The 24,044-nt window shown below is 33.2% G+C and overlaps 1 protein-coding gene across 3 annotated transcripts in view; it reads right to left on the bottom strand.

The window, feature by feature from the left end:
* Positions 1-24,044, bottom strand: part of RYK (receptor like tyrosine kinase) — a 101,263-nt gene that overhangs the window by 25,420 nt on the left and 51,799 nt on the right. For 2 of the 3 annotated variants that reach the window (XR_012488121.1, XM_074301577.1), the window contains exons 8-11: positions 23,709-23,841; positions 20,917-21,003; positions 10,880-10,949; positions 393-525 (exon numbers count right to left, since the gene is read on the bottom strand). Coding sequence is in view for 2 of the 3 variants with exons in the window: in XM_074301577.1 (XP_074157678.1) it covers positions 393-525; positions 10,880-10,949; positions 20,917-21,003; positions 23,709-23,841 (423 nt within the window). In the remaining variant the exon portion in view is untranslated. The remainder of the gene's footprint in view (positions 1-392; positions 526-10,879; positions 10,950-20,916; positions 21,004-23,708; positions 23,842-24,044) is intronic. The other variant, XM_074301578.1, reaches the window with a different exon arrangement.

Genomic DNA, 24,044 nt, shown 5'->3' on the forward strand with positions numbered 1-24,044 from the left:
AGCTCTGAATTCTGTGTCCTTATCTATAATAAAGGGATAAAAGTAATACTCTCACAGAAATGTTACAATTATTGCTGCCAATATGTTAAAAGTTTTAAAGTACAATGAATAATGTAATTTGGAAATAAATATAGCAAAATCAGCAGAGATGGTGGGAGGAGGGAACAGAACACACGTGCTACATATTTTGGTCAAGTCAGAGTAATCATAATTAATTTTCCTTTTATTTAGCCTAACAGGTTTTGTTTTCTGATTGGATTGTCTTTTTTCAATGCTTTTGATTTTCCGTTAATTTCTAAATTTATAAGTATTTTTTTACTTCTTCCAAGGATGTTAGCATAAGTTATTCATAAATTTAAAACTTTACTGGTATTTGGGCAAGTTTCTCTTACCTGAGGATTGTTGGCCTCTACTAATTTGCACTGTCGTAAAAACAATTTAAGGTTTCCCCAGTTCATGTATGGCAATAACACCATGGGTTTTTCTCCTTCTTCTATACAGACATGAGTGATAGGAAGCAGATTTCTATAAAAATGGACCAAAATAGGAAGGAGTAAAACAAAAAAAAATCTAAAACCTCAATTACCTATTTTAACAAAAGGGATAAAATTAAACCAGATAAAAAGAATCTGAAAAAAAAAAATCATGACTACAAACTATAAAACAAAGATACATTATTCAAAACAGGCTTTAAAATATAGAATGAAAATCATTCTTTAAAATAGTTAAATAATATAATGAAGGAGAATTTCTCCCTCATTATCCTGTAAATTCTTTTTTTTTTTTTTTTTTTTGAGCAACAGCCTAATAGAAGAGAAATGAATGTGAATCAGAAGACTTGGGACTGAGTACTTACTATCTGTTACCTTATTCAAGTTATTTTTCTACCAATCTGTTTACTCATCTATAAAATGTGGGGAAAGGGGTGTGGGACTCCTGATGTGGAAATTCTCTCCATGGTACAGTTAAGCAACTTGTCCTTAACTTATAGTCTTGAGAGTTGACTGGAAAACAAAAATTAGTTTGCCTATTCCTAGTCTCACAAGCAGTATATCTCAGTTAGACCTGAACCCAGGTTTTACTGTTTCTAAAGTTGGCTCACTACTCTATAACACATGTTGCCTTTTCATACTACTCTTAAGAATTAAAATTTAAGTATGGATCAACTGGTACCTTTATAGAAACAGTTTTCTAAACCTAATTTGCCTCTTATATGTAGAAAACTTGACTGATGTTTTTTAATAGATGTTTTACTATTTTTCTTATTTTGTGCAAAGAATAAAGTTTCAAATCACTAGTTGTTGGACAAGAGTAATTTGTTTTTTAGACATGCAGTCCCAAATGAAGCTATGGTTCTCACACTAAATGATTCTGTAGCATAAGGAACAGAATGGCACTAAAATCTTTGCTGCTACTAATATGATCAATAGGTGGTCAAGGCATTAGTTTGTCAACTACTATTAAGTATGCTTATTTAAAATTAAGTCTTTTTTAGGTCCAAACTCATCTTTTACCTGTTCATACTAAGCAAAATATATGTGATCAAGTCTCAGGGCAGGTAACAATAATAAAAAAACAAAACAAAACAAACAAAAAAAAAAAACCCTTCCATCCTGTTATCAACTTACTCAACACTTTTCAATGGTTTACCCATTGGACATCAAAAAAAAAGTATTCAAATAGATCCAATCATTGTCTTATCAAAAAATTTTCATCTATACTGTAGCCAAGATGGAATCTACTTCCTGCCCCCCAACCATAACTGGCATTTTTGTATTCTTCCCTCTACTTAACATGCTTTCCCCATCATTTCTCCATTGAAATCTGTTAAACTCCAAAGACCAGTCTAAATGTTCCATGAGATTTTCCTTCTTACTGCAAAATTACCAGAAATTTCTAAGTTACCATGTTAGATGGACTTTTCTCAAATTTAACATTCTTGACTTTTTTTTTACATGGTTGGCCATCCTATTTTCTTGAACATTCTTTCCTAATTAGCTTTTAGGATACTATTCTAATAGTTGTCTCCCTAATCGTCTAATTGCTCTTTCCATAGTCTCATGATTGTAAGCCTTATTCATCCCTTGTCTACTAACCATGAGTATATTTCATGGCTCTGTCTTAGGTCCTCTTCTCTCTATATTTTTTCCTCACTGAGTCATCTTTTTAAAAAAAAAGTTAAAATTAAAAACAAGAAAAATCAAAATAGAAAAAGGAAAATGGAAAAAAAAAAGCAAAACAAAATAAACATTGTCATGTGTCTAGCAAAGTATCAGGAGGATTTAAAATATGTAAAAATAGGTTTCCCATTTCAAGAAAGCATATATAATAAGAGAATAGATTACATATTCATGACTGCCCATCTTTGCTACCTTTTCTTATATATATTTTCTGTGGTGCACTTTGTCCTTTTTTCTTTTCCTCTCCCTTCATGTTTTCACCTCCCTAAAGTAGGCTATAATTAAATATTAGTATATTTATATATACATATGTATGTATATTTTCACATCCATACAAAAACATATATCTATATCCATATATGCATGCACAAATACATATATACGTATACATATGCAGACATATATCTAAAATGATATTAATGTGGCTGACATATGTGGATTTCTCTCAATTGAATCTTTAAATCTGACACTGCAACCAATGATTACTAGCCTTATTTTTTTTCTAATGAATTCTACTCATGATCCTTTTAATGGTGTTTATGTATATCACTTATTTTCTATTCCTGCTAACTCTTCTATTTTTTATTCCTTAACTTGCCTTGCTGTTAACTAAACTTTTCCATACACATGGATCCCTTAGTTACCTTCTCCCCAACTTTTTCCTCTCTCTTTATTCCTTTCCAATTAATCTGATCCACTGACATAAATCTACATATCCTTCTATAGCCCACTTTATCATAGAATTTTGAGGGTATTAGATCCTTCATGATATGTGTTAATATGTGTATATGTATGTGTTCATGTGTGTATGTATACATACATACATATATTGTTCCTTATTTAATTCCCTATATCACCAATGTGAATAGGTTTTCAGAACTATCAGTCCTTCTCCCTCCTCTAATGTCTCTATGTCAGTTTTTCTTCTATACCTCTTTCATATAGCATTATTACTTATCTTTTCCTAACTAGTTTTGCTTTTTAGAATAAAATCAAAAGCAGCTCTTTTGAGCTCTCCAATTATTATGTATATATATATATATATATATATACATATATATATGTATATATATGTATATGTGTATATATGTCAATCTTGTATATATGATATACACTTACATGTAAAAAAACAAAGAATCTGTCCTTATGAAGTCCTTTGAAATTCATCTTTAATGTTGGCTCCTATATATTAAATTTTATATTAAACTCAGGTTTAGCTGAGACAAAGTTATGAAAATCAGCAAGTCCACTGATTGTCCTTTTTTTATTCAACATTATGGCTAATTTTGCTTGATTAGTAGTTAGTTCTTTTGATTGCCAATATATATTATTCCAAAATTTGCCATCTTTTATTGTAGTTGCTGATAAATCCTGTTCAATTCTAATTGTAGCTCCCTCATATCTGAATTGTTTTATTTCCTGTAAAATTTTTTTCTTTGATCTTTAGCAATAATATCCCTATATATTTTCCATGTATCTCTGAGGCAGTGATCGGTGGATTTTTTTCTAATTCTACCTCTCCCTCACATTCTTTCACTCCAGGATAATTTTCTTTGATTATTATTATTATTATTATTATTATTATTATTATTATTATTATTATTATTATTATTTTGTATTATAAGGTCAAGGTTCTTTTTTTTTTGGTGACAGCTTTCAGGTAATCCAATTATTCTTATACTTTTTCTTCTTGATCTGTTCTCCTGTTGTTTTTCTTATGATTTACATTATGTTCTATTTTTTCATTCTTAATATTTTGCTTTGTTATTTTTTGATCTTTTAGAGCTTTACTGACTTCCCTTTGCCCAATTCTAATTTTCAAAGAATTATTTTCTTCTTTATGGCTCTATATTTCCCCTTTTCTAGTTTCTTCATAATCTTCTTTTCTTGGATGCTTCTTATTACTTATTTTTCAGTCTCTGATTCTTGAAGTCTTTTTTGAGTTCTATAAATTCTGGGCAGGTAGTCATATAAAGTTACTTCTTGGGTTAAAGAGGCTTTTTTTTTTTTTTTTTTTTTTTTTTTACTTCTCTGCCCTCCTCTTAAGATGAACCCTCATCTTCCCTATTCTTATAGTAAAATTCTTCTTTACCTGTTCATTTTTTTTTTTAATGAGAACTATTATAGTGAAAGAACCTCTGATGCTGGGATGAAGGGATGGTGCCTCTAGCTTCACCTCAGCTCTCCCCTTTAACCTGGAACCCCAAACCAAAAGCTCCATCTTCCATCCTCCTGCAAGTGCCTAAAGCCAGCAGTGTCCCTGTCCTACTATTTATGCATTCACTGAGTGTACTGGTTCCTTCTTACCCAGCGTAGTGTCACTGTGCAGCACAGGTGAGCCTGGATAATCAACAGAGGTTCCCTCAGAATTCCTAGACTCAAACTCCCAACTCTGCATGCAATCCAGGAGGTGAAAGTTCTGAGGTTGTGGCTGAAGTTAACTTCAAATCCAGCTAGTCCCAGTACTCCCTGCTTACTTTTCTGTGAGCTAGCCTACAGGTGGTTACACTTCACACAAGTTAAATCCTGGTCCTGGGATCTTTCTTTGGATCCTCTTGAGTTGTCCCAAAAGGATCCCTGTTCTGCCCCAAATCGTATTTCTTTCCCATGGTCTATATTCACCCTGAGATGCAATCTGGAGAGCTTGGAATTTTCTGACCAACTCTATCTACCAACTTCTCAAAATCCTCCCCTTCACTGAGTCACCTTATCAGTTTCCATGGACTTGATTATCATTTCCACACAAATGACTCCTAGAGCCACAGATTTAGTCCCAGCACCCTTTATTTTAGGCCTAGTCCCATAGCAACAATTATCATTTGGACATTTTGATTGCTTGAGGCTTCTCAAATTCTATATGGCCAAATGAACACCTTTTTCTCTCAAATCCATTCTTCTAAACTTCCCTCTTTCTTTTCAAAATATCACCATTCCCCCAGTCATTCAACTTTGAAATTTTGGTGTAATTTTTGTCTCTTTTTTTCTCATTCCATTCCATTTAGCATACCACATCTTATGATATTTATACCCATAACATCTCTCATGTCCGTTTCTCTTCTCTCCACTTGCATTTGACCCAGTTCGAATTTTCATCATCTCTTGCTTGGACTATTACAACAACCTCCTAATTGGTATTCCTACCTTAAGATTCTTTCCATTTTAATTCATCCTTCATTTCCTATAGTTAAGATAGGACCATATCACTTTCCCTCCAAACCTTGAGGTTCTCCATTCCCTTTAGAACTAAATATGAATTCTTATAAGCTGACTCCAAACTATCTTCTTAGCTGTATTATATACCCCATCTTCATAAAATCCACAATCTAGACAAACAAGGCTATTTTTGCTGTTAAAAAATAGAAATAAGAAAACATAAAAAGCCGGGAGCTGTGTAGGAAATTCAGGCAATTATACAAAAGTGCTTTGGCACCAACTGCATCAAATGACATACTGCTTAGATGTTTCCTTGTAATTAAAAAATATGCTTATTAGATTAAAAAAATCTATAAATGAAATAGGCATCATTTAATACAAAATATGTTATTGGTCAGAAGTTAAATATAGAAAAAAACTAGTAAGAAATCCCTTTGAAAATGGAAATATGTACTTAGAAAATATTAAAGATCATGTTAATCTATATTGTGAATTAAAAGGAGTAAAAGTAGCTCTTAAAATCTGATACACTAGGATCTTTTAGATAATTTTTATCTTTTATAGAAGTAACCAAAGATCCAAATACATTATGTGTCGTACTTTCAATGCAAGGAATGCTTTTTGGCATTCTCTATCTTCATTAAGGAAGAATGAAACTGTCAAAATGAGAAAAAAATGAAATAATAAATATAAAATATGAAATGATTTATTTGAGAGAAGCAATGACTTATAGCACAAGGTGAGCTGGAATGGCATTTGAAGTAGTTTACGCTTCTCTCAAAGCTATCACCAGTGCTCTCGGAAAGATTTTCCTTAAGGTCACACAATCACTCAATAATGGTTTCATTTCATTTTTTAAAATCTATATAAGTATACTAATTAGTCTTAGTTGAAAGTAAATCAGAAATCTATTGAAAAGTTCTGTATTCACTCTGTAAATATGTACATGTATGTGTATATATATATATATATATATATATATATATATATATATATATATATATATATATATATATATATATATATATATATATATATATATATATATATATATATATATATATACACACACACACACACACACTCATATATGATAGACACACAGTAGTGAGATAGAGAGATAAGAATCATCTCCAGTTATCTTTGTCCCTAAGACCACAGATTCTGCAATCTTTCCTATTTCTGTTGAGGTGAGGGAACCATCAATCTTCTAATCACACAGCTTCATAACCCCCTCAGCCCTATATCTAATCAGTTTCCACATTCTATCAATTATAACTCCACATCTCTTATGTCTCTCTCCTTTTCATTCACATGACCATCACCCTAGTTCAGACCCTCATCACTTATCTTCTGGGCTACTTCAATTTCCTCATGATAGATTTTCCTGGTTACCAGTCTCCAATGTGGAGAGCTGACAAAATAATCTTTCTAAAGCAGAGGTCTGACCTTGGTACTCCCCTGGTCAATAAGTTTCAGTGGTTCCCTACTGCATCTAAGATAAATACAAAATCCTCAGCCAAACACTGATAGAATGATAGAGGAAACAAAAGTTCATATTAATTTATAATATTAATATTCTGGGTATATTAATTTATAAAGCAATGTATGCCAATCATAATCAGAGTTCCTCAGCTTAGAGATGGATGCCAAAGAAGGGGAGAGACAGATTTTTATGTATTAAAAACAATCAAATAATACAATTAATTAAAAAACAACTAACCAATTTATAAAATCAGGTAATCTGATTTTTAGCTGGATGAAAGATTAGAGAATTTTCCAGTTGGGAAGGGGAAAATGAGTATGAGCAATTCCTTGAAACCAGAAGAGGTCTATTACTCCCTCCTATCCCCTAAATATCTATAGTCAATCAACGGAATATGGAAACAACTGACTGACCAGGATGGGGCCAGCAACATAAGACATGTGAGTTGCTTGAGATTATAATTGTGAGAAAACTCTGCATCATCTTTAGATCTGACAAGGTTTTTGGTCAGCATAATTTAGGTCCTTTTTTAAGGGTTTCTAAGTGGCAATAGAAGTGCTCCAGTTTCCCAAACAATCAGGGTTAGATTCAAACAATGCAATAAAATTTTCTCACAATTCTAATAATTGTTTTCTCACAAGAATGAAATTAGACTAGACTCATGTTTGAAGAGAAAAGGAACTGAACTAGCTTTAGAACTGAGTCACAAGGTAAGGTCAATGTGGATTCACTCAATTCCCATTATCACTTGCTTTCCCAATCCTCTTAATTTTCACAGTCATGCATAATCATGCTCCACTCCATTTTTCTAGATTTTAACTACTTCTTGGCAGTGTCCATTCCAGTCAAATCAGAATACTTATAATGTTCTTCACAGACTCCTACCTATTCCATAAACTGGCCTCACCTTTAGGTCTAGAAAACAATTCTTTGGAAAATGACATCCACATCCAGAGAGAGAATTGTAGAGACCAACAATATTTTGACGTTTTGTCTGTTTGCTTGTTTTTCTTGGTAATGTTTTTTTTTTTTTTTTTTTTTGGTCTGATTTTTCTTGTACATGACAAATATAGAAATATGTTTGAAAGTTTTATGCATATATAACCTATATCAGATGGCTTACTATCTTGGGAAGGGTAAAGGAAGGGAAGGAGGAAAAATTTGGAACAAAAAATCTTACAAAAATATAATACAATCCTTATTTGCCACTTCCTTTTAGAATCTCTAGCAATGGCTACCCACTGTGCAAAGTTCTTCCAAATTCTTTTTGTCTCATATTTTTGGTGCAGAGCATAATGTTTAGTTATACAGAAAACATTTAAGAAATACTTACTAAACTGAATTGACTTATATTAACCCTGGAAAAATATGGAAATATAGATTAAATAATATATCCTCAATTTTTTCTGAAGTATTGTTTAGTTGCTATTACATACTGTTTCTCCTGGAAAGAATCAGCAGTCATACCTATTAGGGTAATTATGGGTAACATATACTGGAAGCACACTTCTTCAAACATCCAATCTATCAATCAATTAAAGGAGAAAGAAAATAAAAATCTAAAAATGCAGAAATCTGAGCTGGTTATTTTATTAAAAACTTCTTGGTTCTTTACCTTTTCATTTACATATATCCCAGTATATATTTACTAAAGTTTCTGATGTAATCACCAATAGCTAGTTAATGTCTATATTTTTTAAAAGCCATAAAGTAATTTAATAATATAATCATGACACTAGGCATAAGGAATGGAACCAATTATTAGATGTATATCAGGGAGAAATGGGAGAAGAGATCTATAAGAAAAGGAGGAAAAAAAGGAGAAAAGATATTTTCTTTACTGAAAAGAATGTGAGCTTTATTGATCAACATTTAATTACGTATTGGCTTATATTAGTTAATACAGACTGAAAAAATGGAAAGCCTGAGACACAGCTTCTAGGTAATTAATAATCAATTCACTAATTAGGTTAGCTGGCAATTAATAAATTGATGGTCAATAGTTTGTCTTGGTAACCAAAAACCCCTAAAAGAGGTACTGAATACCTTACTATACTTTTAGAAAAAGGGATTCCTCTGACAGATGAAAACGCTGATAAGTGAACAATTAATGAGGAAATGGGCATATTAATAATAAACTAAAAGTCTTCAGTTCCTCCTGGTAAAAACATTCCTTGATCATGAGACTTATCCACCTCCAGTAATCTAGGTAAAAGAATCCATTTCTTTCCATAACTTTGATTTTCTTCTTAATGAGCTGGGTTACCACCCTAGACTCTAATGGAGGGAGATTCAAGGGCATGATGCTTTGGGAATGGAATTCACTTAGATTAGATTCTGTTTAGATTCCAAACAGAAGTACAATCTCCTAGTTATCTCACCCAAGATTGAGGATTTACAATCTCCTAGTTATCTCATCCACGATTGAGGATTTGGCAACAATCTATCAATTCAGTCTTTCAGAGAAATGATTTATAAGGTCTGGTCCTTCAATGAGGAAATAAAGAGAAAAAGCCCTAATCCTAATAACTCGTTATTAAGAGAAACACAGTATCTCTCAAAACCTTCCAAAAAAGAAAACAGACTCAGAATTTTAGACACAATAATAGATGTGAATAATTCTGTGTACTTTGCAAAACACTTCAGAAGCATTATCATATTTGAAATTTACAACAATGTTGTGAGGTAGGAATAGTATTCTCATCATTATTACTGATTCGGAAATAACATCATAGGAAGTGATTAAGGATTTAATTTACATCTTGAAGAATCTTTGTAGTTCCACTAGTATAACTCTCTTATTTCATTGATATGGTATTTGAAGGACTACAACAAAAATAGCAGCAGCAAGTATTTATATATACTTTAAGGTTTGCAAAATGCTATATATTTTATCTTATTTGATCCTCACAAACAACCCTATGAAGTAGGTGCCATTAGTATCTTTGTTTTACAGATGAGGAAACGGAGGCTGTGACGGGTTAAGTGATTTGCCTATTAAGCATCTGAGAGAGAATTCAAACTCAGGTTTTCCTGGATGCCAGACCAAAACACTATCCTGTGCAAAAACTCATAGTAAGTTATTAGCAAAATCACAGGATTTTCAGTTCAAGGTTCTTTTCTTCATCATGTAAGGCTCTCTTATCAAGTTGCTAAGTCAATAGTTAAGCCTGGGTTAAAAAACTTATCTTTTCACTGCCTCACACCAAAACTCTAACTAATAATACATTCATTCTCTAATTGTTATTTTATGGGTGATTTGGGACTTGGGGGGGGTGTGTTTTTTTGGAAACTAGAACATAAAATAGCTTCAGGGGACCCATTATTTTTTTCTTTTCTACAGCAGAAATCCACCAGCATTTCCAGGAGGACAGGCATGTTACCATTATAACTTTCTTTAGTTTGCAAACAAATTTTCCACCAATGTGACAAAGAAATGTTCAACATACCTGAATATATCATAGAATCATAACTTTAGGACCTCATGGGATATAGTTTAACACTTTCTATTTACAAAGGAATCAAGTGATCACAGCAAGGAGAAATGATTTACCCATAGTCACCCAAGGTACTGATGGCAGAGTGGAAGTCATAAACAAGTGTCTTTATTCTAAATTCAGTATTGTTTCCACTACTAGCTACGATCTCTAATTTCATATATTAAAATGCAACATTCACTAACACAGAGGATCTATACTTTAAGTCTTTATATTAAGCTCTCTCTTTCTCTACATCTATTTTTAAAAATAACTATATATATATAAATAATTACATATATTTTTTAAAAATAATAACCCAGTTTAAGGTTTACAAAACATGTTTCTCACAATAATTCTGTAAGATAAATAATAGTATTATTCCCATTTTACAAATGAATAAGAGAAATTAAGCAACTTATCTATTATATCACAGAACAGGATTCAAACACAGGCTTTGGATTCTGAATTTTAAAAATTTTGTATTATGTTACAATGCCTCACAACCCACATTTTAAAAAAACAACAACAGGTTTTTTATGTGGTATCTACTATAAAATCACATGAAAAAGATTTCTTCTCACCTGTGGTGAAGCCCTCTGAGCTTACAGCTTTCAGTGAGCATCATTGTCACTTGAATTTCAGAAGCTTGGTCTAGAAAAAGAAAATAATTTTTTTTGTAGTTCTGTCTTCTCTGTTTTTTAAAAGCTTTTTATTTTCAAAACATATGCATGGATAATTTTTCAACATTGACCATTGTGTTTCAGATTTTTCCCTCCTTCCACCCACCCTCTCTCCTAAAAGGCAAGTAATTCAATGTTATATATGTTAAAATATATGTTAAATCCAATATGTGTAAACATATTTATATAATTCTCTTGCTGCACAAAAAAAATAAAATCAGATAAAAAAGGAAAGAAAATGAGTAAGAAAACAAAATGCAAGCAAACAACAACAAAAAGAGGAAAATGTTAGGCTGCTTTCCACACTCCATTCACATAGTCCTCTCTCTGGGCATAGATGGCTTTCTTCATCACAAGATCATTGGAACTGGCCTCAATCATCTCATTGTTGGAAAGAGTCACATCCATCAGAATTGATCGTCCTATAACACTGATGTTACTGTATACAATGATCTCCTGGTTTTGCTCATTTTACTTAGCATCAATTCATGTAAGTCTCTCCAGGTCTCTCTAAAATTATCCTTCTAATCATTTCTTATATAACAATAATATTCCATAACATTCATATACCACAACTTATTCAGCCATTCTCCAACTGATGGGTATCCAACTCAGTTTCCAGTTTTGTGCCACTACAAAACGGCTGCCACAAACATTTTTGCACATGTGGAATCCTTTCCTTCCTTTAAGTTCTCTTTGGGATACAAACCCAGTAGAAATGCTGCTGAATCAAAGAGTATGGAAAGTTTGAGCATAGTTACAAGTTTCTCTCCAGAATTGCTGGATCCATTCAGTTATACCAACAATGTATTAGTGTCCCACTTTTCCCACATCCGCTCCAACGTTCGTCATTATCTTTTCCTGTCATCTTAGCCAATCTGAGAGGTGTGTAGTGGTATTTCAGAGTTGTCTTAATTTGCATTTCTCTGATCACTAGTGATTTAGGTGCTCTAAATCACCTTAAGAAAATAATTTTGATCAGTAATACTCTAGATACATAATTCAAATCCTCTATTGTAATTTTCTTTGAAAATTAGAAAATATAGAAATGATTCAATTCTAAAGTAAAATTTAATAAACTTTATTTAAGAAACAAATCAATTTTTATTTAAAACCTTATGGTAATAATTAAAACATTTAAACACATAATCACTAAACAACTCAGATTCAAACTCTTCCACTAACTTTTACTTTTTTTGCTTCTGAGTTCATAGTTTCAGGTGCAAAATAACAAAAATAATTTGGGATCACAATGCATCTCATTTAAATAGTACTTTTAAAGTTATTCAATCTTCAAGCTACTTATCTATAGTATTACTGAATGGAAAAGAGGAATTTTAGTACTACTGAAAAGAAAACTGTAACCAACTGAATTTTATCTTTTTATTAATTTCCATTATAAAATTAAAAGATACAATCCAATTAAAAACTATTGGTCCATATATACAATAAAAACACATTCAAGATCACAAAAAAGCATTAACATCATATTTACAAAAATAAGTAAAAAATAATTAGGTTCAAAATAATCTCATTCTTAAAACTGCAATAATCATAATACCTACCTCTCAAAGCTTTTGTTGAGAATAAAATATTATCTGTAAAGCATTTTGCTACTATTACTATTACCACTACTACTACTACTATCATCAAAATGAGAAGCATCAAGGAAGAAGAAAAAGGGGTGGTCCAAAAGTTACTAAGATATAAGTTTGAGTCCTGCTTCTGTTAACATAAACTAGCTATGCGGCCACAGTCCTAGATATTTACCCTCTGATTGCCTCAGGAATTCTCTCAAGACTCTTGAGTCTTTTGAGACCGGACACAAAGACTTTCACAATGGAAATTCTTCTCAGTGTCTGCTGGTGTATACATAATATAATTTTCTGAGAGTTTATTGACTATTCTGTCCTCTGCTTAATAATACAAGATCAAAGAATTATAGATTTGGAAGAGACTTCACAAAAACAGTGTTCATTCATACACTGATGTGGGAAACTGGGGAATGTGTAGATAATAACCCAGTCATTAACACAGGTAGACAACGTGTGACTTATCAACCAGGAGAAGTAGTAGCATCGGGTTTATTGATGCAGACCCCTAATAATCAATCTGGTGACAGTCACCCACATTCTGACTCCAAGCAGCAAAACCCAGGAATATACTGGACAGAAGCTCTGACAGCTGACTGACCTATGCTTACCATCTATATAAATGGCATACCATTAGGAGGACTGGTGGACGCAGTTGCAGATCGCACAGTCATTAGAGGTGCCAATTGGCCCAGTCACTGGCCAAAGACTAAGGCAGACACCTACATGTCTGGGATAGGAGGATCAATAATAGCAACTGAAGTTAGTGCTAACCCTTTAAGATGGATATCTGAAGGTGAAACAGAAGTTTTTACTCCTTTTATAGTTGAAAAAATCCCCATCAATCTGTGGGGAAGAGATATTTTACAACAGTGAAGGTTAAAAATGAGTACTTTGGTTTTTTATGCAGAGTTTCTGTTGAAGGCCTGCCAACATTTTTACCTGTTCCTATTCAATAAAAAACTGATACACCAGTGTGGACAGAACATTGTCCCTTAGGTAGTGATAAAATTCAGGGGCCTTATTAGACATAGTACAGGAACAACTTGACCAAGGGCACTTACAACCTTCTCTAAGTCCTTGGAATTCCCCAGTATTTGCTGTAAAAAAGAAATCTGGAAAATGGAGGATGTTGACTGATTTAAGAAAGGTAAATGAACAGATGGAAACTATGGGAACTCTTCAACCTGGACTTCCATCTCCTACTCAGTTGCCTAGAGAATGGCCTCTGTGGGTTATAGATATTAAGGATTATTTCTATTCTATCCCTCTAGATAAGGAGGATATGAAAAGATTTGCCTTTTCAGTGCCCAGCATTAACTTAGCTGAGCCTATAAAAGATATGAATGGACAGTTTTGCCACAGGGAATGAAAAACAGCCCTACTATGTGTCAAATGTATGTTGCTGCTGCTCTTACTCCAATAAGAAAAGCATTTCCAAAAGTAATGTTATTACATTACACGGAGGATATATTGGGATGTGCACCTGAGGAACAAATGTTAGAAGCATGTCTACAAAAAAAAAAAACATAGAAACACTAAGGAATTATAAATTGCAAATAGCTTCAGAAAAGATTCAAAGACATGCTCCTTTTCAATATTTAGGATATGAAATATATCCTAAGGTGCTTACAGTACAGAAACTCTCCTTAAGAACAGAGAAGCTAAACACCTTAAATGACTTCCAGAAATTGATAGGAGATATACAATGGATGAGTCCTGTGCTAGGCTTGACTACCTGTCAATTGCAACTATTATATGACATTTTAAGGGGAGACAGTGCTTTAAATTCACCACACCAGCTTACAAAAGAAGCTCAAGAGGCTTTGAGACAAGTTGAACTGGCTTTTTTATCCAATGTGGTTGAAAGAGTCACTCAAAAACCCTTGGAAATATCAGTTTTTGCTACACAAGAGGCACCCACAGCAGTCCTTCATCAAGGAGACAGTGTGATAGAGTGGGTGAACCTCCCAGCACAACCAGAACAAAGCCTTATTCCTTACCCAGTGCTTGTGGCTAGAATTTTATTAAAGGCCATTAAGTGAGCAGTATAATTGTCTGGGATAAGACCTGACAAGATATACACCTTTTATACTAATGCACAAGTTAATGTGTGCTGTGAAACCATCCTAGAGTGGCAAATTTTATTAGCCATGGCTCCAAATTTTACACACGGGTCTCCATTAAAGATAACCAGACTGTTACATAATTGGCAATGGATTCTTGAAGAAAAGGTTTCTAAAGTTCCTCTTAAAGGACCAACTATCTTTACAGATGCATCCAAACATAATATTTGTGCTGTATACTCTTGTGACTTAACTATAAAGAGAGTAATCAGAACTCCTTCTCAGTCCACTCAGCAGAATGAATTGTATGCAATCATTCTAGCTCCTGCTTATTATCCAGGAGACATAAATATAATATCTGATTCGGCCTATTCAGTAGATGTGGTACAAAGAATTGCCACAGCCCAAATAAAATTTGTAGCCTCCAATATATATCAGCTCTTTAAGGAACTTCAAGAACGAGTGAGAAAGCATCCAGGTAAGATTTATATTTTGTATGTCCACTCCCATAATGGACTTCCAGGTCCTATTTTTGATGAAATTCAAAGGCAGATAGCCTTTTAAATATGTTAGCCAATACTCCTTTATTTCAAGAAGCCCAAGAATCTCATTTTAAATATCATCAGGCTGCCAAGCTTTACGTTTACAATTTGGAATAACAAGAGAAGAAGCTAGGAGCATATTAAAAGCCTGTACAGCTTGCCTTCCTTTTCATGCTCCTACACTCTCTCCAGGGAAGAACCCTTGTGGTTTGAGACCTAATGAAATTTGGCAAATGGATGTGACCCATTATAAATCTTTTTGTCGTCTATCTTTTATCCACATTGTGGTAGACACCTTTTCAGGATTCACTTTTGCAATGCCAGCAGCAAAAGAGACAGCCCAAGTGGTCAATGAATTCCTTATACAAGCATTTGCAATTATGGGTGTGCCACAAGCAATAAAGACAATGGACCTGCATATACTTCTAAACATTTTGCACACTTTTGTGCACAGTATAAGATTTTACATACCACTGGCATACCATTTAATCCTCAAGGGCAGGCAATAGTAGAGAGAAGAAACAGAGATATTAAGACACTCCTCCAAAAACAAAAGAAAGGGGGAGCCACGGGTAACCCTAGAGAACTTCTAAATTTAGCTCTTTATACCATTAATTTTTAAATTTTTGACAAAGATGCACTGGCTCCAGCAGACAGGTTTTATAACCCACCGGAAGGACAGTGTCTAGTGTGAGCAGCTCCACTGTCTTTAGACAGGTCATGTGGAGAGACCCAGAAAGTAGTGAATGGAAGGGACCAGATAGGTTAACTGCTTGGGGGAGAGAGTTTGCTTGTATCTCCACAGATGGAGAAGGAATCAGATGGGTGCCAATGAGCCATATTTGCCTTGTCCATCAGAGAGAGAAGGAGCAGACCCTTGAAAGGTAGGAGAAGACCCAAGAAACATCGGGTGGTTCCACTGCTGACTGTGCCCACCACTGAGAGAACCTGGCAGTTATGACGTTTGACTCATGGACATCAAAAATTGTTGGACTTGAAAATCCTCAGGAATCATTGGATTCTCTGAGATGTGATAAGACCGTTATAGGACTTGAAAACCCTCAGGAATTATTGGATTCTCTGAGACATCATAAGACTGTTGTAGAACTTCAAAACCTGTAGGAATCATTGAATTCCCTAACATATAAAAAGACTGATGTGGGACTTCAAAAACTTGTGGGGATCATTGGATTCTCTAGCATGTGAAGCAATGGACAATAGATTGGTTTTGGACTATCTCTTAGTTGCTGAAGAAGGTGTATGTGTGATTGATGTTTGCATACCCTCCTAGGACTTCTGGAAATCTTTTACAAAACTGTGTTGATTTATATTGTTTGTTATATCAGTACTTGCATGTACAATTCATGTTTGTTATACCACATCGAGCCTGCACTGACTGTAGGGAGAATCATCACTAATAGCCTCTGTGTTATTGCTATGTGCTTGTATAATAACTCCCATGCTGATGGTTTTGTGCATACTTGTCTCTAATAAGGCCCTTCAATCCAGAAACCCGCTAGCAATCCCCACTTCTCTTTGGTGATTTTCATCTCCTTTCCTGAGATGTCAGGGAGGGTGTGATTATCTCCTTTTTAGTGCTTTCATCTCCCCTCCTAAGAAGTAGGGGGGGGGGCGTGATTACCTCCTTTTGGGGGTTCTCACCTCCCTGAAAAGTCAGGGATGGCGTGACCATCTGTGTTCTAAAACAAGATAAAGCGGGAGATGTAAAGGGCTAGAACTGAGCAATGCACTTGGATAATGGCGCACCTGAGACTAATTGCCAATTGGACGGTTCTCTATTAACTTGTTTGAAGGTTGACCCTCCCCAGCTGTTCTGTGCTGACTTGATTGATGGGACAAAGAGGGGGAAGTGTGTGGGGGGAGTAGGAGGAGGAAATTGAGGCATTCTCCTGGTGGTGGAGAGAGAGGAAGGTGGTGTGGAGATTACTAGATCTAATCCCCTGACTGCGACCTCAAGAGACCAAGAATAAAGACTTGATTAGCTTGACTCTGGCTGATTTCTGGGAAGACAAGAGTTCCAGCTTCTAATGGCTATAACCTTATTTAGGGTTGTTAATTTTTAGTAAATGTGGTTAAATGAGAACAGTTGTTGGGACACCAAATGAAAGCATTTAGCTATAATATGGTGATTTGGGAGTGGGTGGGAAGGACATTCTAGAGTGTACTAGAAACAGGTAGAAAGAAAAAGGTAAAAGACAACGCACAAGATGACAAACAAAAAGCATCCCAAACCTTGAAGGTTAGATTATTCCAAACAACAATAAAAAATTAAGTAACATTTGAGATTCTACTAAGTGAATTTCTATTAAGATATATACTTGGATTTAAAAGAAATAAAAATGTGTAAAAAGCAGAAGGGTAGATAAAATGATAGTTCTAATTTTCTAAACTGCTGATATTTTAGCCTTTTTACTGATGAAAATGTTTTTCTTTAAATACTTTAACAAAAGAAAAAACCTTTAATCTCTAATTTATTAAGCATATATTTTTTATGATATATTGCTGGAGTGTGTGTGTGTGTGTGTGTGTGTATGAAAGAATTAAAGTAATTATCATATAGACTTATAAAATGACACAGCTGGAGGAACTTCAGAGATCAGAAAAGTCCAGGAAAGCCAAATGACTTGTCTGCTACTCATATAATCAGTAACTAAAGTGGAACTAGAATACAGGTCTTCTAACACTCAAAGGAATATACATTTATGTATCTGTAAAATGGATCATAGGAATTCTAATTCAATGACTCTCAACCTCTCTTTGCTCATGGAACACTAAACACAGGGCAAACAAAGTACTCTTTGTTGTAAGGAGGAATGCCACGCTGAGTTCTAAGTGGGCAACACTGAAGGAAAAGTCAGGAGACTCCCACAGATGCAGTTGCCCTTTGATGAGAGCAGCTGTTTTCATTGACTTCTTTGCTAGTTCAAGGATTATGAAGTTATATATGTGTAAGAGACAAATTTTATTTATTTTGTGAACACTATCCTTACCATTCTATGTTTGCTGGATGAATAAAATTTAATTAAATAAAAATTATTTATGATTTTTCTTTCATGTGCAATAAATAACACCCCAAACTTTGGAGTGCATATACCTCATGAAGCATAATATCTGATAAATCTGGTCCTAATTTCAACAAATTTACATTCTAAATACATTGATAAGTAAAATTATGAATTTATAAATAAAATCCTGAAAAGCCAAACTCCAATTCTGCTAATCCAAAAAGCTAGAGCAAAAATATTCTGAAATATTTTTACAATATAAAACACAGCTAAAGACCATGTATGAAAGACATATGTAATTTCAAGGCAAGGGTTCCTTTATCACCCCTACATAGACTGAATCAAAAAAGGATATTTAGAAAAGATAAAATCTCAATACCACTTAACTGGGTGACATCACATCTTTAATAACTTTAGGGAGAGTACATTGCAGGTTGGTCAATACCCTTATTCTTTGTCTACCACAAAAATGACAACAATATTTTAGCTAAGGACTTACTGTGCTTTCTTTTGTTTCCTTTTGGTAAGGAGGAACATTGTAATTTATAGAAGTAAATCACAAAAAGAAATGAGTGACTACTTTTCAAATACTTACGGAAATACAATTCTTATCTTAAGAAACAGTCCTAGTATCCACATTGTGTTTTCTTATCAATATTATTTCCTTTTTCTACTCTCCTCCTAGCTATTTCTGTAGGAAAATAAACTAAAATCAAAATCCATTCAGAACGAGCCAAGTGACAGCAGACACTTTTTAGAGAATATCTACAAGTACCAAATGAAATGAGAAATTTTCTTTCTTTGAAAGTTGCTAAAATAAAATCATTGTCTCAAAGACTTATAAAAGAACAGAAATTAAAGGAACCTTAGAAATAAGTTTTAGTTACTTGCTAGAAAGTAGCAAGATTCAAGATAGAATTTAGGTCTTCCAGCTCCCATAGTCTCTGATTTATTTTTTGCGAAAAATAGCATAAATAGAATTCTACATGAATGAATTTTTAATGTAAAGGCAAAGGATCTAGTTTGGAATACTGTTTGTAATTGACCTGGCATGATAATTAAGCATAAATGTTAATCAGCTCCTGTAATAATTATAAATGATATAACTTTTAGATGAAAAGTTGATAGGGAGCTGGAATTGAGATGGGGGAAATATAGTGTATAAGCTGTTTTAGGGTCTAGGGTATCTCTGAAAACCATTGAATCATTCCCTGTCTGAATTGCATTGGCTCTAAGTTTCCCTAGCGTCCTCTAAGACATTTCAAATCCCATCTTCTGTGGGAAGCTTTTCCTGTTCTTCCTCCCTCTCCCCAGTTGCCAGTCCCATCTAAGAGTGCTTTTCATTTATACCGTTTACAAATTTAAGCCCATTTGGCCTTGTTGATCTCACAGAACCACCCCAGGGAGAATGATCTGACAAGTACAAGATTCAAGTTTGATAACACTGTAAATTAGCTGAAAAAGATCAGATGAAGCCACACTAGAGTACTGAAAACACCAAGAAAAAGTTTGGACTTAAGCCTCTAGGCAATGAGGAATCACTGAAGAGCCAGAAAAATACAGTAACAAGATGACTTCACAGAAAAGGAAACTGAGACCCAAACAACTTTAGTTATTAACAAATGGCATTCAAGACCTTAACTAACAGTATAGGAGTTTCTTCTTCATATCACATTTTGTCCTAAAGACAAATTTTTAATATGTTAATTATTCAAATTATATTTAGGAACATATACACTGGTAAATTTATTTCACAATTAAATGTAATCCATAAAATTGGCCTTATATGTACAATAAGTAAACTGCTAATCATTTTTCTTTGTGATATCCTTAAAATGTTTAATTAAGTCTTTAAATAATATTTAGGAATATAAACACCAGTAAAATTTATTTCAGAAACAATGATCCTGTGTGTACAGCAAAAAGGGTCAAATATTTTTTCCAAAACAAATCTTTTGTGATATGTGAAGACGTCAAACCATAGATACAGAGCACAATGAAAAACAGCATATATTTCTATTTCATTCCAAAATTAGTCAAAAGAAATTATAAAGTATTTTGACCATTACATAAATAATATTTGAAAACAAATGAAAAATAAATTCTAGAATTCTAAGGGTCATCACATCATCAATAGTTTACTAGTTTGGGTGAAGAAATCATGTGTAAATAAAGTTGTGCTAAAATTTTGATTTTTTTTCAGAAGAATTAAATCTTACCAGTTAGAAAGTAAAAATAGTAAAGAAAAACTTGGAATCACACATCAAAAGATGGTACAAAAAGATCTCAACTAAAAAAAAGTATTATCAGTTAACCTTTGTTTTATTCAAAACCTAGCTTATATTTATTTGCAATGAGATAAAAGTCATTTTGAAATCTAAAGACAGAATTTCAGTTTCAGAGACTTACAAAACTGGATCATATAAAGATATAGACTTCTTTTGTTCAAAATTTGGTTTGTCACTGGCAAGATGATCCTTAATGAACTTTAAACATTTTTGTATGTCAATCCATTTTCTCACTTTTATTTCTAAAAAGAATGATCTAAGATCTGAAAGAACTGAATATCGTTCTGATTTATGGTTAAGAATGCCAAATGTCTTTATACAAGTTAACTTTGTGAATGAACCACCTATCTAAATTAGTCTAATGATGTTTTTTTTTTAATCATCAAAATAAAGAATACTGTTAGTACACTATGAAAAATCCTACCTTTAACAGTTTTAACAAATGCTTGTTTTTCTTTATTGGGATCTTTATCATCTATTAAAATTCCATGAAAAATACGCCCAAAGGTCCCTAAAAAAAAGAATAGTTGAGATGACATCATAAGGTAAGTAAAAATAATTGTCAATTTAAATACCTTTTGATACAATTTTAACTTTAAAACACATAGAAAAGTAGTACTCCTGGTCAACAAAATAGGGTTACAAGATCCTGTCAGAATTTGATGATTTGTGCTGAGTATCTTAATAAAGGGGTTATACTGACAGTAGACAAATTATGAAATAATCAATTGCCTAACAAACATTTATTATGCACCTACTATGTGCTAAGCACTGAGGATAAAAAAACAGGATGGGGGGAGGTAATAATCCCTGATCTACCAGTGTAATGAGGGAGATAAGACAACATATAAACAATTACAAAGAAGATATACACAGAATAAAATGGAAATAATCTCAGAGAGAAGGCACTAAGATTAAGGACTGGAAAAAGCTTCTTGAAGAAGATAGGACTTTTAAGACTTTAAGGTAACCAAAGAAAGGAGGAAGAGAGTTCTAAGTCAGTGAAAATGCTCATTTCATCATCAGAAGTGATGCATGCAAGAAAACCAGTGTCATGGATTATAAGGGGAAATATGAGGAAATAAGGTGTAAAAAGACTAGAAAGGTAGAAAAGAACCTTGTATATTTTTGGGGTGGTTACAAAAAGGTTTAAATGACAGAGAATTTTATATTTGATTATGGAGTAAATAGGAAACCAAAAGTCTTTACTTAATAGGGCAGAGAAGGAAAGGTGAAAGGTGAGTTGGTCAGACTTGTGATTAAGGAAGATTATTTTGACTGCTGGGTGCAGGATGGACTGGAGTAGAAGACAATGCTTTGATAAATTTAGTTTCTGGGTTAAATACATGCTTAGAGAGAAGAAAGGGCGAGATAGCTGAATTATACCTTACCTAAAGTAACAAATTTTTGATACAGCTATCTTCTCAAAAATGTTAACTCTAGGCTCTGGAAAAACTAGTCTTCATAAAAGGTTCTCTTCAACCTAGAATTTGTGATTTCTGGGATTAAACAAATTATTATGAAAGTGCATCGATTGTACTGGTGCTTGTCTCCCTCTTCTGGAAGTTAGAGAGAACTGATTCCTCATTTTCTTTCCTTTTCCTCTCCTCTCAATATCAATCCTCCAGCCTGAACCTATTTCATGCCAGAACAATTAGTAAAAGTTAATTCCCTTGATTCTGGCTCATTTTCTTATCACTTAATTCTAAAAACTAAGAAGGAAATCTCAATGCAAAAAAGGGAAATAATAGTCAGTCTTTCCTTTCTCTACTTGATCAACACACCTGAGTTTGAATCCTGCTTTACTAGTATATGGCCACAAGCAAAAGATCTAACAAGCCTTTTTCTCTCATCAGTAAAATAGGGATATTAGTATGATGACAAGAGAAATGAGTTGGTTAAATGGTTGTTATAAGAACCAAATGATATAATACATGTAAAGAACTTTGAAAAGGTAAAATACTATATGTTGATTATTATTATTCAATATGCCCCTTAATCAAAAAACTGGCTAGCAAGTCACTATTCTTTAATTAATAGCTTCTTTTGACAGAAATAGGAGAATGACCTGTCACAGAGAACATTAATTTTTTAAAATCCCTATAATTTATATGAAATATGAGATTATAGAGAAGCAGCACATTACAGTGGTTAGAACTGGATATTAATTCAAAGAGACTTGGTTTCAAGTCCTTACTCTTACAAATACTGGCTGAGTGACCCTGGGCAAGTCACTTAACTTTCCAGTGCTCTTTTAAGACTATGAACTGCAGAATATATAAGTAACAATCATCAATTAGTAGAGAAAATAACTCCCCTTCTTTGCTACAAACCATCTCTTATCCTACTAAAGAGGCCTTTTAATTAACTGTAAGTCAAACATACCGCTTCAAATAAGAAAAAGTAAACATTTGTGGCAAAAAGCCCCCTATATATTCAATTCTTTTCCTTAAGTCATTCCAACAGGTTTAATTTTCCTATTTCCTACTTAACCTATTCCTGGGTTGAAGAAAGTATTAAAAAGTGGACATACCTTTGGAAATTAGAGATTTATAAAAGATATTTCTATAAAATGGAAAAGGGAACTCTGACCATTTTCAAACTTTTTTCCTAAAGGAAAAATGATTCTTTAAGATGATGTTTCAAAGTCTTCAAATTAAAGTAGCAAATATTCAAGAGATTGCTATGTAGGAAATACTGATGCTTTCTACTCAGTGAAATGATAGAAATTTGGAGCAGCTCAAATTCCTAGGTAAGCTAGCTTTACAAGTTCAATGTTCACAATGATGGGGGGGCAAGGGGGTACAAAACTGATCAAGAATCCACCATATATTCCCAATTAGTTTATGAGTTTACAAAATCTAACTCTTGACTTAATGACTACACAACAGAAAGACAAGTCTTCCTGAAGCACTCTTTGATTTTAAAAAGTGAGATTTTCAACCTTAATACAAAATTAAATATTACTTTTAGAAGGTAATTAGTTAATTCTCCCAAACTATATATTATGTGAACTTAGAAAAGTCTTTGTCTTCTATGATAATATGAAGATCAAAGCCATTTCTTCTATGCTTACCTTAGCACTGATAAGAAAATATTAAATGTTTGATCATTAAGATATTTAAATATTGATTCTAGCATATTTAGCATATTTTTTCTAATAACATATTTAAAATATATAACTTGGAAAAACTTATTTGTGAGAAGGATACATACCTTCTTGGAGAACATCTTTCAGTGTTATTCTCTCTCTGGAAATTGCTATATCTTTGACCTTTGCTTTGGCCTCCATAAGAGTGACACTTTTTAGATCATTCTTCTCTATCCGTAATGTAGGATAACCTGAGGAACCAACAAAGCCAAACAAAACTAATATAAATACCCTTATAATAAGAATGATTCCACTGTTTTCTATAATTACCTATATAAAATAGTTAATACTCAAAGATTGGATGTAGAAACAATAAAAAGGAAAAAATGTTAAGATCCTTTGTCTTGAAAACAAACTGAAAATTTTAGAGAAATAATCTTTCCCTTTTCCCCACCATGCAA

Source organism: Sminthopsis crassicaudata, chromosome 3 (genome assembly GCF_048593235.1).
Source record: "Sminthopsis crassicaudata isolate SCR6 chromosome 3, ASM4859323v1, whole genome shotgun sequence".
Lineage (NCBI taxonomy): Eukaryota > Metazoa > Chordata > Mammalia > Dasyuromorphia > Dasyuridae > Sminthopsis > Sminthopsis crassicaudata.